Consider the following 22292-nt stretch of genomic DNA (forward strand, 5'->3'; position numbering starts at 1 on the left):
CCACATTCCACTGCACCACACCAATTTACACGACAGCCACACCAACTGTTAGTGGTTGATCTAAATTACTGCTTGCCGCTGTTCTCTCTGCGCACAAGCTGGGCACATGACGTTTTCTGTATGACTACAGAGGGCACAAATTTATCTCTCCTGTATACTCTCCTTGTGCATTTTTTCCAGAAAGAAGCAACATATAGTGACATTTTCTGCTGCTTTTCCCTAGTGAAGAAGTAATTGATACTCCATAGTTCAGGTACCCATGATTTTAGCATAGGTGTGATTGGGGGAGTGAAGTCAAAAGCAAAATATAGCAGCAGAGACATGAGCTCACAATCTTCCTAACTTAGGACTTATGTCATATAAAAATGTTGTTTTCTTCTGTGTTTGTAAACTTTTTAAAAAAATACTCTGTTAATGTCAATGTCAGGATGCTGTCAGCAACTCCTGGCTGTTGCCCATGAAAGTATAAAGACAAAGGAAGATTTCTTACCGTCCTTTTTTATTCAGTATTTACACAGAGAGGCTATTGAGCCTCTTGGATAATGGCGTTGTCTCGAGTGAATCTCCACCCTCCGTCTCTCCCACCTCCTCACTCGTCATTCTCATCATCTCCTCTACGAGTGCTGCTATGTGCCCTCTGTCTCTGAGTTCTTTGCTTTCCTATTTTCAAGGCTCTCTGGGTTCTGGGAGATGGAGGGGCTGCAATACTTTCTAACAACAACATGTCAGCTGAGTGTTGTTCTGGCTCTCCCATGATTTTCCAACTTCCCCCCTCATCTGCCTCTAAGCTGCTACCTTCCTCAAACCCCTGTCATAAATCTATTCTGTCTTCCTCCTCCCTGGAATGGTCGGGATGTGGAGGCGGTCTCCACCATTCCTCCTCTGCCCAGTCCCTGACCGTCAATTGCAATGAAGTTCATCCTTATTATGCCTATATTGAAGAGGGCAGAGCAGTGGCTAAGAGAGTGTGGGTTATGCCAGCCCTGCAAAATGCCCCTGGTCTTGTTATACCCATATTGCTGGAGGGAGAGGGGAGATAGTGTACAACCACCTTGAAGTGCAGTCCATTGCTGTTAACTTGGCATTTTAAACATCATTGTCTGCAAATGAGTGCCTGTCCATGAGGTTTACCTGTGTCCATGTGCAGCGGCGTGGCTAAAGCAATTCATGTCCTCGTGAAGCGATGAGGACATCCCATTGGCTTCCAGCATACTTAGAAGGGGATCTGCTCCCCGGCTCAGCAGCAAGCTGACTAGCTCATAATTGCCTAGAAAGACAAACCATTTTACCTTTATTGGTATTTTCAAAGGATATACTATACTGTATAGAAACCATCTGATTTATGTATTCATTCATAGAGAGAAAATGGGTTATAGTTTAACTGATGCACAACACACATTAAAATGCTGTACAGTAAATGACACACAGCTGAGAAACAATCCAGGTATAAAAGAACACACATATGGCCAGTTCACATATCGTGAGCAGAGAATCCTGTACGTAGGGTGGGGCACGTCCCACTGAGTGTACAAGAGAATGTGCAGTCTAGGAAACGAGTATACAACTTTGTGCATTTGTACAGCAGATACCTATGACCATTCCCCCTGAAATAGGATGAAGAAGACCGGATGGACATGCCTCCACTTGGGTCACACACAGCCTTGTACAAATCGCGCAACTTACACATCATCCCAGTGCCCCACTGTGCACACAGAATGCTCAGTCAGCAATTGCATGACAGCAGCTGTCAGCTTGAAAATATTGAAGGGTGCGGGAACAGATGCGTTTGGCAGTTTTGAAAACATTGCTTCTTCCCACTTTTATGTGTTTTGACACCTACTGCGCATTAAGAGAGCAAATTCCTGCTTCTGGGGAGTGAAAATGCAATGCTTGCTCAGACTTGCCTGCTGCTGAAGCCAGCTGGAGTGGGGTCTCTGCATAGTTGTCCTCTCCACTGTTCACAGCGGAGCCTTCGACGTGGGCTCCAGCATCCAGGAGCAACTGCAAATGCACAGTAGGAATAAACAACTCAAGAAACAGAGCAACAGAAAAAGTACAAGAGTAACCTCCCTCGGCAGAAATCCACTACAATCATACCTCTACTTACGTATCCCTCTGGATATGGAATCTTCAGGTTACGGCCACAGCAAACCCGGAAGTGTATACTTCCGGGTTTTGCTGCACGCACATGTGCAGAAGTGCTCAATCATGCCGTGTGTGTGCAGAAGCACACCTCTATTTATGTTATTTTTGGGGTGCGAACGGACCCCCGGAACGCATTAAGTTCGTATCCGGAGGATCCACTGTACTAGGCTCATAGCATCCACCTCTCTTCTTATTGGAGAATGCTGTGCGGAAAACTCCTTCAAGTTTACTTATGTTTACTGCCTTCTTGTTTACCAGCTCTAAAGGTCTCAGTGTGAACATTCTTCAATGAAACATTACAAAAATAGGAAAAAGGGAATGCTGTCATTAAAAGGAGCATTTTGATTTGTACTTCTGAATATTCCTCAAAGTTGCAAGTGGCAGTTACACAACTACCACTGAGTAATCCAAGCATGTGTGTCCATAGGATCTGCCCACATTGTGTTTACTCTGATATCAAGGAAATAAACAACTATCTGACTTTTAGAAGACATCTGAAGGCAGCCCTTTTTAGGGAAGTTTTTAATGTTTGATCTTTTATTGTGTTTTTAATATTCTGTTGGGAGCCGCCCAGAGTGTCTGGGGAAACCAAGCCAGATGGGCAGGGTATAAATATTATTATTATTATTATTATTATTATTATTATTATTATTATTATTATATCAGAATCGGTCCTACAATTAATTCCCATGGGTCACTGGAGACACCTGAAAAACAGAGCTTCCAAAGATTAAATGTTTACCACTGAACAACAGGGAGTGAGTAAACATTAATTGCAGTTAACAAAAACATGGCTTAGAAAGCCCAAGGCTTCATTTCTTCTGAAAGGTTCTGTTGACAGGATTCTCAGCAGTGTCTCTGGGGCAAAACACGCTTATTATCATTGCATGTGTAAATTAAGTGTGCCCGGCCTTTGCAATACTAAAGAGTGCACTGGCAATGTTCCAAGTCTTTGAAGGCAAAATCTCATTTGCATGGACATTTGCATTTATGTATAATTCGAAATTGAATGAACTCTGTCCACAATTGCTTGCTAACTTATGTGAACAGAAATAGCAGAAACAGGAAAATCTCTACCTGTGACTGACTACTTGCTGTTGTTCATTTTAAATTCCTATTGACATTAAATGGAGATAACAACAGTATTTCAAGAGCCCAAAATACATCATTGGACCCAAATTCTACGAAGCCTTTGACCACAACACAGACAATATAAGCAGAAAGAGGACTTGCATAAGGCAGCAGCTGACGTGTTTGGGAGTGTAAGGAATGACCAGCACTGGTTTTTCCAATGACATATTAAAGAAACATTTCAAACATGTTGCTTTGCAATTTCTGGATATATTGTTATATTTCATTAATCTAATTTTTAATATGTAGACACATCCTAGCTACCAAATATACTTATCAAGATATCTGTTCATATTGCCTCCTCATTATCTTGGAAGAAGAAATTAAACAAATAAAAGCTAGTTATAAATGGAGCATCATTCCTTATTCAGTGTGGAGGCACTCTTACCTGGAAGTAAGCCCCACTGAAGTCAATGGGACCTACTTCTGGGTAGACATGTATGGAATTGTGCGGTAAATTGAAATTCTACATACACTTCCAACTAGACCCACTTAGGATCATACTGCAGGCATTCTTTTCATTACTTGGGAAGAGGGAGGAAACTTTTAGACTTATCTTCTCCATGTAAAGGTCAATTCTGCTAGAACTACTGGAAGAGCCTGGAGAAGCACAACCAGTGCGATGCCACCATTTTATAAATGCACAAATGATTTTACATATATTCTTCCCATATCCTGATATAATTAATAACTCCAAGAGGATTTGGATTTCCAGATGTCTCTATTGTCCTGCCGTAACTAAGCATGTGATCAGTCCTGATCTTAAAACAATCATATTTGTGGGCAGATCCCTTGGAAATATATCATTCTTTTGATCAATGATGGTACCTTTGCAACTGGTCCATGAAAACTTTAAAAACATTCAGATAAACAAATAATGAGGAGCAAAACATTGCATGACAAATGTTATGACATATTTATACTGCAGACATAGCATATCAGCACTGCAAACTTGCTGAATTTTCCTTCCTTCTGGAAAGCTGGGAAGTAATACAAAACTGATATAAGTTTAATAGTGTGGTATATTTGTTGGAGATGCCCAAGATCATGTGTTGAGCTGAAAAATCAAGTCAGCTTATAATAGTTCTGTCTGCAGATCCAGTACTAATTACTGTTGGGTTATGTGAAAGATTTAATATTCTGGAAAGATAAAGAAATTATAATCTATTTTTTAACAGATAATCTGTCATAACTGGGGAAAAGTAAGAAGTTCTACCTTGGATGAATGAATTTTGAGGTTTGGGGAGTTAATGAATGTAGTAAAATTGACTAATATCCTGAGGTGTAAGAGAAGGTCTTCAAGTCAATAACTTGGTTATTGAAAAATGGAGTGTGTTCGTAATGTAATACAATGCAAGGAAATATTCAACCACATACACTATTAAGTATATTATAAATATAATATGTAGACAAAATATAATGATGACATGAAGTCTTTTTAGGAGTAAGTTTAATATATGTTGTTATTTGTGTGATGACCTGGTACTGTTGTTATTTTTTTTAAAAACTATGCTCTATCCTGTTTGTGTTTTTTATTTATAATAATATTAATCTTTACAGGATAGATATATGTTCCAAAAGCAACAAAAGCAACTATTTTCTGAACTTGCATGCCCTGCATCTCCTTTTTGTTTCCTGTTATTTCAAACTGCAGATTGACAACTTGTCTTTTGCTCACCTGAACTACAGAGATATGTCCATGTAACACAGCAAAGGTGAGTGCAGTCCAGTGCCGGCTATCAGGATGAACTGATGGGTATCGGGAGGAACTACCAGGGACCTAGGAAAAATTGAAAGAATGTTTAGCCACTGCCATCTTTCTTCTCCCCTTAGAAATGCCTGGGAGTGGCACTTCCCTAGTAAATTACGGCCCCTGGGAGTGACAGGCTGACACGACTCAGAAAGTACTGCCAACACCAATCAGTGTATTCAGTCCCTTGGGTTTTTCTACTGCATCTACTGGTTTCCTTCAGAGGCTGCTTTTGCAGGGAGGAAACATTTACTCCCTCTATTTCCCCATTACTATGCCACTGTTAATCATGATCTCATCTGTGGCAAGCTTTGAAGGTGATTTAAGCTTTATTGCTCTAGAATCCATAACAATTATTTTTCAGAGAAGGAAATCTCTCTCTCAGAATGGCCTTCAGTACATGCAATCGTCCCCAAACAAGACACTGTTTCTGAGGGATAATAAGCAATGGTTCTTGGTCAGGCCTTAAACTGGCAGCGTCCCTGGGTTCAGTCTTTACTTACTGGTATATCTAGATTTGCACCAGCATCGATCAGCATCTGGACCATGGCTTCATCACCAGCAGAACAGGCATACATGAGTGGAGTCATACCCTTTAAGGACAAAACATGTGGTCATCAAAAAGCCTGCGATTCAGATTCTCACATGGAGTTTATAGGCACACTTTTGAGCCTTATCTAGGAATACTAACTGCATGAGACAGAATAGCATAAGGGAGAGAGGGATGAGCATGCTAGGTCTGCTCCCCTGTCCCATTGTCACTGCCCATCCTCATCACCCCCCATGAATTGGAGGCAAAGGTCTGCACTAGGGAGCTGGTCCTACTTGGGAGAACTCTGCAAGAAGAATAGGCTCCCCTCTTCACACAACCAACTGGAGCCCCTGAAATGGCAGCAGGATACAGCCATTTTGCCTTCCCTTTGTCAACATGTCCATAATGGTTGACAACCTCTAAAGAACATCCGTGGAGTGAGGGGGGGTGCCTGTTGATGTTCTTGTTGCTGCTGTGTTGCCCCATGAGAAATTTTACTTGGTTGCTGCTGCCCATGAAAGGAAGCAAGAGTATCAGATCTCATGAACTGGAACGTCCTCTGCAACTTAGAATCATAGGGTTGCCGAGCTGGAAGAGACAGTGTCTGAGCTTTCTCAGTAAGTGCTTTGTATACTGATCTGCCCAATTAATTTTAGATACACCCCCATCCCCACACCCCGTCCTTCTACATACTTGATCGTCCATTGTATTGACCCCTTCCAGACCCAATGCTTCTATAGCTTGGTTGATCAAGTCAGTCCTTCCACAGTTCAGCATTCGAAACCCCAAATCCTGCTGGAATTTTTCAGTGGCGGCCTTTGCATCCATTCTCCGGAAGGAACTGAAGCAGCATTCAGGCCTGTTGGGGACACATAGCCAGAAAATATAGCTGCAATTTTAAGCAGTGCATTACTGGTTTTAAAGAGAGGCGTATTATTAATATTAAAGGGGGTTGTATTATTACCATTATGATTATTTATAGTCCTGAATTTCAGCAGGCCTTGGTTTGACTCGGCTCAGGGAAGATCAATAGAGGTGGTTGGTGACCTCTTTTCCCCTTTTGAGTGCCACATTGCCTCAGGAGTAATCTGTCCACTACTGCCCCTGCATTCTGAAATGCCCTTCCCTCTGCCATATGTGAAACATCACCTGTCAGTTGCTTAAGATGTCTTGTAAAGACTAATCCTTTTGCCCAGACTTTCCCTGACCACAGAGCTGCAGCTCGTTACTACAAGATGTCTGTACTTATTTCTGTTTGTATTATAACGTTTACATCCACACATCCCACACCAAAACCCCAATTATTTGTTTGCAGATAGCTGAGGAAAAATATTTTCACACAAAAACATTTTCACACAAAAACATTTTCACACGACCAGGAAAAAGCTTTTAAAGATACAATTCATTTTCTTATCAAATAAAAAAACTGCCCCTTCCAATAAAATCAAGCAGGGCCTTATGACCTAATGAAAATCAGAGTTGTCTTATTCCTTTACTATATGGAACAGTCTCAACTACCCCATCCCATCTCCTTGAATAATAGGACTTTCCCCCTGCTCCCCCTATGCATTTTCCACATCTTCCCCACAGCAGCTCCAGAGGGTTGTGGGAACCCCTAGAACATATTTAGAAGAGGTGTGGAGAAGGTGAGGAGGGTGGGGGGAATGTGGTGTTGTGCAAGCAGAAATCCTTGTGCTGGTCTGAACTTTCACAGAGGGCCACATTGGCAACGACCTATGGTCTACACTTTAGGTAGGTGGGAATCACATTTCTGAATGCTCCCCCATATGAAAGCTCCATACTCTTAGAAAACTGGCAGTAGTGAGCAAGCTTACCTATAATGTCTCGTTCCAGAATGCTAGTTTTCTACTTGCAAGTTTTTTTTTATATGGTGAAGCAATAAAAAATGGCACTAACCATCTGCGGCCCAAAGATTTACAATGTAGTCTATAGCATGCTGCTGCCCTTTTTAGACTAGATCTAACACACTGGACCATGTGACAGTTCTCTTGAATGCATGGCCAGCACATTCATTTGATGCAGTCTTCTGTGGAGGCAAACGGGGCCCGTTAAACTGAAATTAACGAGTAAGGTCGCACTGTGAGAAAGAAGGATCTTTATGAAGCCATCTGAGTTGTCATTTATATATTTTCTTCTATTTTTACCCCACCTTTTTTCCATCATAGAATCCACAGCAGCACACATGCCATTCTCCAGCAGTCTCCCAGCCAAACACCAACCAGACTAGGAGCTGCTTAGTTTCAGCAAGTTGACAGCCACATCAACATGCTTGTTCTATTATTTGTTGCAAGTTTCCTGCTTTTATTTTATTTTTTACTACCTTATAGGATGTTTGTGAAGATGCATTAAGGTCTACTGTTGGGCAGAAGGGCTTTAGAAATCTTGCTGTGTGATATTTTATTCTATTTTTAGTTTCAACTTCCTATTAAAGAATTTGTTCCATAAAATATAGCACTCTATTAAATTCACAATGTCTCTCTCTTTCTGAGATTAATGTTAGCTTGACTAAGAAGAAAGAAATCTTGCAGTGACTTTTGAGCAATTCATTCATCTGACTACCTAAGGGAAATGCTAATATTTCCCCCAGTGCATTTCATCTAACTATCTTAATGCTCAATAAAAAAGCACGATTAATCTTTGCAGTACCTTTCTTCTCATAATGAATACTAAACCTTTTACGAGATTTACAAATGGTCACACTGGAGCATGTTTGATGACTTGTCCAAAGCCAAGCAGGGACTCAGCAGCAGCATCCAATAGAAGGTTGTGAGATAAATAAAACCCTTCCTTCGTGCATAAGATGTATTTATAATCAGCAACAAACACTGCACTGAGCAGCAATAAATAGTGGAATTAATCTCACCATCAAAATCATTGTGTAGAAATATTTAGATTTCTATAAAATCTAAATATTTTTTGTATTTAAAGACGATTGTGGCAGTTGTGTGATGCCAGGACCACTGCCAGCGCCTGCAAAACTGCCAGAGTATAAATAGTGTCTGAAACACAGATGGCTGTTTACTATGAGTTTATCTACAGTCTGCAATGGAAGGAGTGGGGAACCATGTTCAGGCTGAGGGCTGCATCCCCTTCTGTGCAGCTTCCTGGGTGCCACATGCCAGCACTGAGCAGGGCAAGGGGAAAAGGTGGACAGAGCAACAACTGTGGATTTTAATAATATTAATATTATTATTATTAATAATAATATAATTCATTATTTATACCCCACCCATCTGGCTGGGTTTCCTTTGTGAAGCAGGCTGCTCTCCCCATACACCTGCACAACCCTTTTAGTCTCCATTCAGGCAAGTAAGAAGCATCTTTAGAGTTCAAAGACACATTCCAGGCAGGCAAAAACATTCCAGGATGGCGCAAAGCAGGGCAGGAAGAGGGCTGCGGCCTGGGAGTGTGGCTGCAGAGGCTGAGAAGAGATCCAAGGGCCAGATATTTCCATTTATATGTGGCACACACACTCGGACACCAGGGTCCCTTTTAAGTTCCCAGTGTGTGCATTCCTTGCCAAAGTCATGCATGTGCCAAATGTGATCATTTGCACATGTGTGAATGCTATTTCCCTACATGGTCCCCCTCCCCTGTGTAAGCCCATATGGTGTCGCTTACCCATCTCAATCCAGTCCATGATAAAAGTAGGTAGATGGAAGAGCATGAAAAGTTTTGAGCCATTGCTGTAGTTTCCCAAGTTTGGGATTTTTGCTACCAATCCTTTGTGTATTTACTCAAAATAAGTGCCACTGACATGTCAGGGACAGGCAAGCCCATTGGTTAAATGTCTGCCCAGTTTACACAGATCACGTGTCTGATTTCAAGCACACATGAAAAGGGGGCACCCACTTTTGATTCTGTCTCAGAAAATAGTACCTCTTAGGAGGAGTAGCCAATGTGGTGATCTCCAGTTCTTGGAAGACCCCAGTTCCCCTCACTCCTCACCATTGGCTCTGCTAGCCAGGACAGATAATAGTTAAGAGTCCAAAAACTTTCCTAAGGGAATATGCCCCTCAAAAGAAAAAGGTTCTCTGCCCATTGTGTACGGTATTTGGCTAGTGTGAAATGACTCTTAATGGCAAAAGATGATCCTGAAGTTTAGGTACACACACACACACCCATTGCAATATTGGACAAATTTCAGTCTTCCTCTGCATGTGTGTGTAAAAATTGTCTGAAACCTACAAGCTGCACAAGAATACCCAGTGATTAAATTTAGCAGAGTTTTTCGGATTGTTTTTGGTCAAGCAATAAAAGCACAATACTTACTTCAGCTGCCGAGGTTCACAGTCCAAGCCAGGTAAGAGTAGCCTGGCCGTCTGCCTTATATCATCGCTATCCACTGTTAAACTCCTCCGGTGCTCAGCATACGTTATAGCAACTCGCATCCATTCCATCAGTGGGGGAAGAAGCATGAATGGCCTTCAGAGAGAAAGGGAAGTTCCATTAGACCTCATATGACTGTTATCTGGGCCAAATATATTTCAAAGTGCCCTAGAAAGTTAGGAATCTTATTCACTTCCGAAATATTTCTTCTTAAAACACCACATTTAGCTTCAAACTGGAAAGTAAGCTGTCTTTGACATCAATGGGAGCTACTTTCAAGTAACATACGATTAGGATTTGGGGCCTTTGCATCCAGACTGGCAGCCAGTATGTTCTGCAGGTAGGAAGAACTGCATTTGAAATAAACAGCACTTCTGTAGATACACCAGGATTTATATTTTTAAAAATCCACTTAGAATTGAGGTGGTTAAGGATGTGTGCTGTGAGTTCCTACTTAAAATACTGCCTGAGTTGTGCACTCAATAGCTGGCCCACACAAAACTGTCCCGAACTGTAGTATTTTGTTTTCCATTGTAAGAAATCATTCACTTACATGGGGAATAGTGAAATGATGCGCTCTGGGTCACCACTAAATATGATTTCTAACTCTCCAGTCACTGATGAACGAACCTTCTTTTGTTTACCTGGCCTCTGATGGTATGTACTTCTTGGTCAAACTCAAGAAGGAGAGTATAGTAGAAACTTTCCCCTATTTATTATTATTATTATCGCTTCTCTTACCAGAGCACTGCCTCAGAACTAGAAATACCAAAACTGATTTGTTTCGTTCCACTGAAAGAATGAAGCTGCCCTTGCTGATAGGCTTACAGATGCCAAGTGTATATTTTAAAGAAACATATTCTCAAATCCAATTCAGTTTGCTTTATGCTAGAAAAATATGCTTCCCCTTTGAGCAATTGATCTGTGGGGCTAAGAGGATTGACTTCTTCCTACCCTTTAAAGTTCAGATCAGAAAGGGGAAAACCCCCCCACAGATGTGATAGAGGGAAAGAAAAATGAACTGGGTATTAAGAAAAGCGGATGACATCATGAAAGGCATTTTCAGATTGATGCGTTCAGAGTGGGGAAGAAGAGCAGGAAAGACAAATCCTGTTAGAAATCATTGCAAATAATAGGATTTGCGAGTGGAGGTCCCTCTGCCAGGCTTTCAATATGTATACTTTCAACTCCGCTCATCAAAAGTCTAACATCTGTTTCCATTTTGCCACAAGCAAGGTGTGTTTTGCACAGGCAGCCCATAAAAAGCAACGTGCGCTGTTCCCTCCGCACCCATTTCCCTTCTGTGTTCAGCTATCTAGTTAACCCTCCTAATCCACAAAGGAATTTTTCCCACAGAGCATTCCCAACCATTTGTTCCATCTGTTACCTCGCCAATTAAATAAAAAACAATATCTAAGTATTTATTTGTAGCTTTCGTCAAGGAGGTGGGGTGGAGTAGAGTAGGGCACCCGCACACAGTGCTTGCGCAAAATACACTGCTCAGCATGACAGCATCAGGAACCCTCTTTGTAATTTATCAGTTGGTTTAGAAACTTTTATCCTGCCTTTAATCCAACAAAGGCCTCTCAAGGTGCCTCACAAAATGACTAATGCTGCGTACAGATGTATGTAACCTGAGAGGCGAGGTTGCTGGAAAAGTGCACTCACTGCATTGTCTACATACAGCTTTTTCCTTAGGTTCAACCTCTGGGAAAACCAACCAGCTCTTCCTGTTTCCAAGGAACCTAGCTACAGAGAGTGGGTGCTAACTGGTTCCCCCACCCCATTATGTCCCTGGGTCACAACTTCCTCCCTCCTCCCCCCCTGCTTCATGGAAGCTTTTAGGAAAAGTTTATAAAACATTGATTTCTACCATTCTTTTTGGAGAAGGAGAGAAAGGATGGGCAAAATAGCAGAGTGATTTCGTGTTCGATTTGCCAGCTAGGAAGTCTGTTAAAAGGCTTGTAAAGATGGGGGGGGGGAGGTGTGTGTGAGCTGCAGTAGGAAAAGGGAGTGGCACACCCTGTTTTCAAGGTAAAAGGTAAAGGTAAAGGGACCCCTGATCATTAGGTCCAGTCATGACCGACTCTGGGGTTGCGGCGCTCATCTCGCTCTATGGGCCGAGGGAGCTGGCGTTCATCCGCAGACAGCTTCCGGGTCATGTGGCCATCATGACTAAGCCGCTTCTGGTGAACCAGAGCAGTGCACGGAAATGCCGTTTACCTTCCCGCCGGAGCGGTTCCTATTTATCTACTTGCACTTTGACGTGCTTTCGAACTGCTAGGTTGGCAGGAGCTGGGACCGAGCAACGGGAGCTCACCCCATCACAGGGATTTGAACTGCCGACCTTCTGATCGGCAAGTCCTAGGCTCTGTGGTTTAACCCACAGTGCCACCTGCGTCAGTCAACTTTTCTCAGCTTTCCAAGTCTCAGGTTTATCCCATTTCCAGATGTTTGCATTAAAAAAAAGAGTCTGTATGAAAATTCATAAACATTTTCATCTTCATTTCCTGAAATATGCTAGTTTTTCTAAGCATTTGCCTTTCCACTAATAGTATGTGCATTTTGGTACCTGCGCTGAAAAATTCAGAGAACTGTGAATTTTGAAGGAGACCTGTGTAAACTGGGTAGGCTCATATCAAAATGCAAACCAAATTAATTCTTCTCCAATCCCTGTTTCTAGGTCTGTCCATTCACAGACTAAAGTCACACCCACTTATTATAGCAGTCCTAACAGCTCTGGAGAATTCTGGAAACTGTAGTTTGTTAAGCGTGGTAGAAAATGGAGCTCTGTGAGGGCAGCATTCTTGACAAACCACAGTTCCCAGGATTCTCCATGAATGTTAAAAGTGGCATAAGAGTGCTGTAAATGTATGATGGGGATGTGACCAAGAGTCCTATAAAACAGGTTGAAAGAGTTGACAGGAGTCAGTGAGCTACTTTCAAATAAAGACAAATAAAGTGCTTTTGATTACAGGGCATTTAGCCATTCTACACCAGGCACAGAGGTGACCTTCCAGAGAGCAGAAAGCAATTCTTTGGGCACTGAAACACAGTGTTTCCCCCACAAAAATGACATCAGAACTATGACAGCTCAGCTCCTAGGTTTATCTTCCTGCTTGCCACATATATATTATCACAGACACAAAAAGAAATATAATCTCAGGCGGCCATTCAGAGTGATCTTGCCCCTGCTTGTTTAATGCTAGAGTGTCAAACTAAGAGACAAGAAGCTGACTTGCAGATTTCTCTTTGGACCAAACACCGTGTAACTGGATCTCCCAATGGGCTTTAAAAACTTATTCATTCATTCCTGAAACGTATAACGTGCCCTTCAATAGCCACTTGGCATTCCCAAGGGCAGTTTACAAAAGAAGAAAAATTGTGGAGATTACAAAATATATATATAAAAGAGCGTGTGTCAAGGTAAAACACTAAATTCTTAAAAACCCACATTAGCTTAAAAGAAAGAAAATGGAGAAAAGTTAGCACTATCAAAAAAAGCCCTGCATTTTTTTTTAAAGGACTTGAATTGATAGTAAAGTGAGTGTCAGGCAAGCCTGTCAAAGAAGGGTCCTCTGCAGGTGGGGTGCCACCGTGGAAAAGGCTCTGTTCCTGGCTGCCACTCAACCAGGGATTTGGAGAAGTCTTAGGTGTAGATATATGTGCATGGGTTAAGTGACAGGAGAGTAGATGAACCAGCAGCCACTTGGCTTCTATGATGCAGAGGGCTACAAAGGCAAGCACCAGCACTTGGAATGGAGCCCAGTTTAGTTGTTTTAAAACAGCTGCAGAAATGGGCAACAGGGAAGAGGATGGTGATGTTTTACTCTTCTCCACTGTGCTATTTTCCTGATCAAAATAATTGCCTATACCTTCATTTTTAAAAAGAAGACAAGTGGCTATTTTGTACCTGTCTTATTGCCCCACCCCAGCAAGGCTATTAGCAATGTGCGTGTGGTGCATTTTAACAGGGAAATCAACGGACGAGAAAGGATGAAAAGCCCCATTTCCCTCAGTCTTGCTTTCTCAATACATTTCTCCCCATTCCAAAGGATGCTTTTAAGAAGCTGAGGTACCTGATCAAACATAGCCCTCAACTGCTGCATACAAACAGTAAGAATATGAGGTAGCCTTTTATAGAACTGAAACAGAGCATGTTCTGTGTGAAAATATCCAAGGTGAAATACTCTCCTAATGCTGATTTAGCGTACACATAACCGTCACTGGCAGAGGCAGTCAAGGATCAATGTCAACTCATGTCCTGTGAATGGGCTCTTCTTTTTTTATTTAGATGAAAATGGCATACTCTAGTGGCTCAGAACCTGTCTGATTTTAAAAGAACTGACCCATAACTCATTCTTTGTCATGCTTCTCGAGATGGAAATGACTCCTAAGTCAATTGATTACTGGTATGAGGAAGCGGTGAACCTGACCACAAACTGCTCAGTCATTTGGGGAAGAGTGGGAAGGCTACCGAGCGCCGACACCAGAAGTAACACTTACAGAGTGGAAATTACAATGCTGTAAAAGCTGACAGAGGCCAGAATTACAAGCAGCAGCTGGCATGTCGGAGCAGAATCTAAATGGAAAGCATTTGAGGGGTGAGACTACCGACTGGCACGGAGGAAATCTCACTGCTCTGTGAAAAGGTTTGCTCCCCTTCTGTCCAAGAGAGTAAATGGAGAATGGCCATGTTCACACATCGCAGTAAGTCATAAATAAAGGTGTTGCTATTGGTAAACGAAGCCCTCAGCAGACAGGGACCAATTTACTTGCAGGATCACCTTACCCCATAGGTGCCCACCCTACTGCTTGGCTCTGCAGTTCTGGCATTGTTACAGGTGCCACATAAAACCCCCTCTGTAAGAAGTAATTCTTTTCATGTGGAAGCACATGTACTTTGTTCTTGGCTTCCCAACTGTGGTTTAAAGAAAACAAACGATGATCCCTGCTTCAGATGTACCACAAAGCTAGGAATTGTGGCTTGTCTCTTCCCAGCACAAGTCGGGAGAAGCAAGGTGAGCACAGAGGGCTCATGCACAGTAAACCATGACGACAGTAAACTGTACTGGCAGGTAAACCATGGACAACATGGTTGTAAGAGCAGAAGCAACTCCCCACTTTAGCTTTTAGCTAGCAAAAATAGCTTGATAGCTTTACAAATGCAATGAAAACTGAAGGGGAGCTTCTGGTCAAGTCAGCTTCACTCCTAATGTAAACATTTCAAAGTGCTGGAAATGAGGAACACAAACAGGTTGTATCCACTGTTAGTCCTAGTCAGAGTAGACCCATTGGAGTTAATGGACATGACTAAATTAGGTTGAAGGATTTCACTGGGTCTCCTCTGATATGACTAACACTGGCTACAACTCTGTTAAAGGAAAAGGAAATAAAATTATCTTTCTGCAATGGTAGGATATTGATTTTTGGCACTGAGTAGTCATATCCCAGTATTTTCTTAAAGTTCATAACAGCCTTCTCTAAACTGGTGCCCTCCAGATGATGATGATGATGATTAATATCCTGACCACCTGACTGGGTTGCCCCAGCCACTCTGGGCAGTTTCCAACAGAATAAAAAAACCCACAATGAAAGCCAGACATTAAAAACTTCCTGATACAGGGCTGCCTTCAAATGCATAAGGAAAGTTATACAGTTGTTTACACAATACCCATTAGTGTTTTAAATGTATGCAGTCCATCAAGCCCTAAGTAGCATAGCCAACGGTCAGGGACAATGGGAGTTGTAGTCCATCACATTGGGAGTGCATCACATTGGGCAAGGCTGATACAGAGTGAAATAAACGTGGATATGTCCATAAACAGATAAATGGCTGCGCATGTATCCTTTCCTTTGCCAGCTAAAAAAATTAAGGAAAACTGGTCTGGGCAGGACTGTACAGAAACCTGCACACCCAGATCAACCTGAAACATAAGTAGTAAGATGGAGAAAAATGTGTATGCATAGGCACAGATAATGACAGCTCTACAGTTTCAGCTCCAAATTTCCAAAGATATAATCTTAGTCTCCCTGGAAATCTGTGGCTCTGTTCAGCTAACAAAGCATGTCTCATGGTACCAAAAGGTCCAAGAAGAATGGATACAGGAAAGGGTGACCAGTTTCCACTGAACCCTCCAACATTCAAGAATCATGCCGTCACATTCTTACTATAGGGATTCCGGGCCAGATACAGAGAATGTTCAATATTCTTGAATTGTTTCAGCACACATGCATCAGGATACCAAGACCTTCAATTGCTGTGAGCACTCTCTGCTGCCCCTAGTATCAATAATATATATTGATTTATATTTATATGGAGTATAAATAAAATAAAATAAATAAATTATTATTATTATTATTAATTGTTAATCCACCCAGAAAATATTTGCATTAAAGAAATTTGATACATAAATGTGTACAATATGTTTTAATAAGCAATTCAGAGTGTTAAATCCATGCAACCCATCAAGAGCAATCCACTAGGAAGGAGTATCTGCTTTGGACAAAGTCTGAATATTGAACCAAATCGAGCTACTTTGGAGATATTCACACCTCCTCCAAAGCAAAGCAGATCTTCCCCAGAGAAGTGTGCTGGTGCTGAAATGTCAGACCTTCATAGGTCCTGCTAACATTGCAATCCTAGGCATATCTACTCAGAAGTAAGACATACAGAACTGTGTAAGACTTGCTTCTGGCTGTCTATAGGTTTACACCCTTAGCCACATAATTTTTACCTGATATATCCATATTTTAATATCATTTATATATCTTCAGAATTAAGTTGCTTCCATCTATTCCCCCTTTCAAATTCTGATATTCTTAATTGAAATATCTGACTTTTAACCTGGGGGGTGGGGGAGGGTAGAATCATCTTTGTTCCTTCAATATTTTACAGTTTCCCCCACACCTCAGTGTATTTTTATGTAAAGAAACCTGTTAAGACCAATCAAAGAAGAGTTAAGCTTCTATTCTGCAGCAAGAGTGAAACTTGACCATGAGATTTTTATCCTGGGAATACTTTATCTTTTTTTCTCCACAGCTCATTAGAAGCAGTTTGATATGAGTCTGCTTAATGAAAATCCTGTAGTGAAAAATATAATGCAGTTATTCCATTCGCAAGCTAGGAACTACTTATGTGAATCAGAAACTAAGGCTGCAATCTGATCCACACTTACCTGGGACTAAGCCCCACTGAACACAGTGAGTCTTACTTCTGAGTAAAACATCCATGGGGTTGCTCTGTAATACTATTATCTGGCTATAATCTTGCTTGCATCCCTGATACAGTGGTGCCCCGCAAGACGAATGCCTTGTAAGATGAAAAACTCGCTAGATGAAAGAGTTTTTCGTTTTTCGATGTGCTTCGCAAGACGAATTTCCCTATGGGCTTGCTTCGCAACGTCTTGCAAGTTTGTTTCCTTTTTCGTAAAACCGTTAATACCCAGGGTGCATTGCTTGAAGAGGTGCAGTTGCGACTTGACTTCGAGGAGCAACTCATAGCACGCAGTGTGGTAGCCTTTTTTGAGGTTTTTGAAGACTTTGCTGATTTTTGAAGATTTTCCAAAACTTCTTTTGCAGCCATTTGGTAAGTTAAACGTTTAAAACTTTTTTGGGGGTTTTTGGATTTTGGGTTGGAGTGTTTGGAATTCAAGAACTTGGTGTTGGGAAGGGGTTTGCAAGAATCTGGAAGCTTGTGCGGTTTTTTTTTTTGAATTTTTATGATTTTCTGTGACCATTGGGCCACTCTGCTGCTGTTTAAAAAAATTTCTGGATTTGAATTTCTGTGTGGTGGCTGGCTGGGGGAACAGTTGAGGAGGGGTTTGCAAGAATCTGGGAGCTTGTGTGGGGTTTTTTTGAATTTTTATGATTTTTTGTGACCATTGGGCCATGTTGTTTTTTTTAAAAAAAATTCTGGATTTGGATTTCTGTGTGGTGGCTGTCTGGGGGAACAGTTGAGGAGGGGTTTGCAAGAATCTGGGAGCTTGTGTGTGGTTTTTTTTGAATTTTCATGATTTTCTGTGACCATTGGGCCATGTTGTTTTTTTAAAAAAAAATTCTGGATTTGAATTTCTGTGTGGTGGCTGGCAGGGGGAACAGTTGGGGAGGGGGTTGCAAGAATCTGGGAGCTTGTGTGGGGTTTTTTTTGAATTTTTATGATTTTCTGTGACCATTGGGCCATGTTGTTTTTTTTAAAAAAAAAAATTCTGGATTTGAATTTCTGTGTGGTGGCTGGCTGGGGGAACAGTTGAGGAGGGGTTTGCAAGAATCTGGGAGCTTGTGTGGGGTTTTTTTTGAATTTTTATGATTTTCTGTGACCATTGGGCCACTCTGCTGTTGTTTTAAAAAAAATCTGGATTTGAATTTCTGTGTGGTGGCTGGCTGGGGGAACAGCTGAGGAGGGGTTTGTAAGAATCTGGGAGCTTGTGTGGTTTTTTTTTGAATTTTTATGATTTTCTGTGACCATTGGGCCATGTTGTTTTTTTTTGAAAAAAATTCTGGATTTGAATTTCTGTGCGGTGGCTGGCTGGGGGAACAGTTGGGGAGGGGTTTGCAACAGTTGGGGAGGGGCTGGGGGAACAGTTGGGGAGGGGTTTGCAACAGTTGGGGAGGGGTTTGCAATTTCTGTGTGGTGGGTGAGTGCTGGGGGAACAGTTGAGGTTTTTGAAGACTTTGGTGATTTTTGAAGCTTTTCCAAAACTTCTTTTGCAGCCATTTGGTAAGTTAAACTTTTAAAACTTTTTTGGGGGGTTTTGGATTTTGGGTTGGGTGTTTGGAATTCAAGGACTTGGTTCTGGGTTTGAATTTCTGTGTGGTGGGTGGCTGGGTGCTTTTGAATTTTTTGGATGTGAAGCACTGATTTTTTTTTTTTTTGAGTTTGCGAAGATAGGAGCTGTGCTGCCATGGGACCCAAGAAGACTGCTGCTGCAGAGGCCGGTGAGAGGAAGGAGAAGGTGACGCTGGAAATGAAGAAGGAGATCATCCGGAAGCACGACGGTGGAATGCGTGTGACAGACCTCGCCAGGGAGTACGGGAGGAATCCATCGACCATCGGGACCATCCTGAAGATGAGGGAGAAGATCCTTGCGACTGATGCAGCCAAGGGAGTCACCAGGATCGTGAAGAACCGCCCAGCTGTTCTGGAGGAGGTCGAGAAGTTGCTGCTCATCTGGTTATAAGAGAAGCAGCGTGCAGGGGACACAGTGACTGAGGCCGTCATTTGTGAGAAGGCCAAGGCCTTGCACGCAGACCTCATCCGGGAACAGCCAGGAACCTCAGGCGAGCCAGAAGTCTTCAAGGCAAGCAGAGGTTGGTTTGACCGGTTCAAGGCAAGATCTGGAATCCACAGCGTGGTCAGGCATGGAGAGGCTGCCAGTTCTGATGTTCCTGCGGCTGAAGACTTTGCAGCGGAGTTCCTGGAGGCTGTGAAGATGGAGGGCTACGTTCCACAGCAGGTCTTCAACTGAGACGAGACCGGGCTGTTTTGGAAGAGGATGCCCAAAAGGACTTTCATCACACAGGAGGAAGCCAAGTTGCCTGGCCACAAGCTCATGAAGGACCATCTGACCCTGCTCTTCTGTGCCAACGCAAGCAGCGACCTGAAGATCAAGCCCCTGCTGGTATACCACTCGGAGAACCCACGGGCCTTCAAGAAACACAAGGTCGACAAGGAGCAGCTGAGTGTCATGTGGCGATCCAACAGCAAGGCTTGGGTCACACTTGTGCTGTTTGTGGACTGGGTCAATCTTGCTTTTGGCCCTGCTGTCAAACAGTACCTGCTGGACAACGACCTGCCGCTGAAGGCTTTGCTTCTGATGGACAATGCTCCTGCTCATCCTAAAGGCCTTGAGGAGGACTTGTTGGAGGAGTTCAGCTTCATCAGCATCATGTTCCTGCCGCCTAACACCACGCCACTGCTCCAGCCGATGGATCAGCAGGTCATCGCCAATTTCAAAAAACTCTACACCAAGGAGCTTTTCAGGCAATGCTTCAAGGTGACTGATTGCACCACCATCACCCTGCGGGAATTCTGGAAGGACCACTTCGACATCGTCACCTGCTTGAAGGTGATCACCACGGCCTGGAACGGGATCAGCCAGAGAAATTTGAATTGCGCTTGGCGCAGCCTGTGGCTGGACTGTGTGGCACCAAGTGACTCTGATGCACCAGCGTCAACAGTGGTGCAGGACATTGTTGCCTTGGGGAGGACCATGGGCCTGGAGGTCACAGAGGAGGACGTCAGCGAGCTGGTGGAGGAGCACGACCACGAGCTGACCACCCAGGAGCTGGTCGAACTGCAGGCAGAGGCTGCGCAGGAGCAGGCCTCGCTGGAAGAGGGGGAAGCAACTTAGGAACGGCTGTCCTCCAAAGAACTGAGGGACATTTGCATGAAGTGGAAGGATGTGCAGGCTTTTGCACAGCGGCACCACCCTGACAAGCACGTGGTACATGACCTTGCGAACACTTTTGATACGAGGGTCATGTCGCCTTTCAGGGAGGTGCTGAAAAGGCAGATGAAGCAGCAGACCATGGACAGGTTCTTCAGCAAGAAGCAAAGAGTGGAAGAGGAACCTTCTTCAAGTGGTCCCCCAGAGTCTTAGAAAATGTACTGTTCACTTTGTTGATTTTTAAATGTTTTTCTGTCATGTTTAGAAACTTAATTTATTGTTCCTTCAATTTTTGAAATGCTCTTTACAGTATGTGTGACTTTAAAGAGCAGTTAATAAACTCTTGTTGTACCAAATTTGGCTTTGTTTGGACTTTTTTTGACCATAGGAACGCATTAATTGATTTTCAATGCATTCCTATGGGATTTCGTGCTTCACAAGACGAAAAATTCGCTAGACGAAAAAACTCGCAGAACGAATTAATTTCGTCTTGCGAGGCACCACTGTATAGCCATAGATCGCCCCTCCTTGTTAATCACATCCTCCCCTCTGAAAACCAGCAAAACTGCAGGTGTGTGTCATGAAAATATGATTGAGCTGTGCCTTACAGGCTTAACGATGAAATGACAAATACTGAAAACAAAACTACTCATTTCTACAGTCTCCCGCAGAACCCAGTACAGATTACATGTACCCTTGATACATATAAAGTCAGCCAAGATCTGTCTTCTGGACATTTCATTCAGTATTTTGCACTAGAATTATTTCACCTACTATTTGTCTACCAGTGGTAGGGCCCTATTTATTTTCTTTATTTTCTTTTTAAAAAAATATTTACAAGTTGCAGAGGAAACCAAAAAGCAAGACAAACATGGGCAAGGTACCTTTTAGAAATAGCATCTCAAAATATTCATCGCTGAATGGGAAGTCAAGCTTGGTAAGTCAAGAGATTAAAAATTAATGCTTTCTTCCATCTACTTCCCCCATGTGTATATGTTGTTTAAATACTGCTAAACCTTTGCCTTGCAGAGTATACATACACAATAGGTTGCACAGCTTAGCTTTCTAAACCACAATGATTCCTTGTGCAATTTATGGAAGGGTTTTGGTTTGCTTTTGCAAGGCATAACACATCATTCTAAACCAAGGTAGCCAAAAGGATGCTCCTCCAACTCTTCCACTGACCTGAAGTTGACAGGAGCTGGAGTCACACAACCGGACAGAATCATGTTGGCTATCCCTGCAAATGATAGTCAGCAGAGATTGGGAGGCACAAAAAGACCTTCTTGCATAGCGGCCAACTCCTAGGGGCCAAGGTCCCTTCAGCTCCCCCAATAAAATATTTGAGCCTCTCCTGTTAATGGGCATCGGCATTCAGATGGTGTGCATGTGCCATGCATTGTGATTGATTATGCGAGGTGGGGCTTACCAGCCCCCTCCTAATATTTTTTTCAAGTTGGCACCCCTGCTTCCGTAAAACTGGTTTGAACTAAGCCGAACCATGGCTGAGAGCTCCTCCACAGGTTCCTGTATGCAGTCACACTAAACCAAAGTTTGGCATAGCATGATGCGCAAACCAATACTACTTTCTACTTTCACCACCTAAGATCAAGAGCAAAAATATGCCTCCAGTTTAAGGATACAAAGATTATTGGACTGACCCAGCAAACTGCTGTAGGTGCAGAACAGCCCTCCAGATATCTTGAGACTACAATTCCCACCATCCCTGACCACTGGTCCTGCTAGCTAGGGATCATGGGAGTTGTAGGCCAAAAACATCTGGAGGCCCGAGATTGAGGAAGCCTGGTGAAGAACCTAGAAATGCCCAAAGAGCTCCCTTTCCCATAAGGCCTGTTTCATTCGTTTCAACAGGGCTGTTTTCTGACCTTGCACTGCTTTCCATTGGAAGGAATGGCTCCTGCATTTAAACAGTGATCTGCACTGAACAGGAAGAAGCTGTGTATTTTTCTTTTGTATATTGCTTTCAATACTCAGG

At 42.7% G+C, this 22292-nt stretch overlaps 1 protein-coding gene across 1 annotated transcript in view; it reads right to left on the reverse strand.

Moving 5' to 3' along the window:
* ABTB2 (ankyrin repeat and BTB domain containing 2) overlaps window positions 1-22292 on the reverse strand; it is a 152042-nt gene that overhangs the window by 14632 nt on the left and 115118 nt on the right. The window contains exons 4-9 of the mRNA XM_083601827.1: window positions 9852-10004; window positions 6252-6417; window positions 5530-5619; window positions 4955-5056; window positions 1905-2001; window positions 1132-1267 (exon numbers count right to left, since the gene is read on the reverse strand). Of these exons, the coding sequence (XP_083457953.1) occupies window positions 1132-1267; window positions 1905-2001; window positions 4955-5056; window positions 5530-5619; window positions 6252-6417; window positions 9852-10004 (744 nt within the window). The remainder of the gene's footprint in view (window positions 1-1131; window positions 1268-1904; window positions 2002-4954; window positions 5057-5529; window positions 5620-6251; window positions 6418-9851; window positions 10005-22292) is intronic.

Source organism: Podarcis filfolensis, assembly GCF_964270895.1.
Source record: "Podarcis filfolensis genome assembly, chromosome: 1".
NCBI lineage: Eukaryota > Metazoa > Chordata > Lepidosauria > Squamata > Lacertidae > Podarcis > Podarcis filfolensis.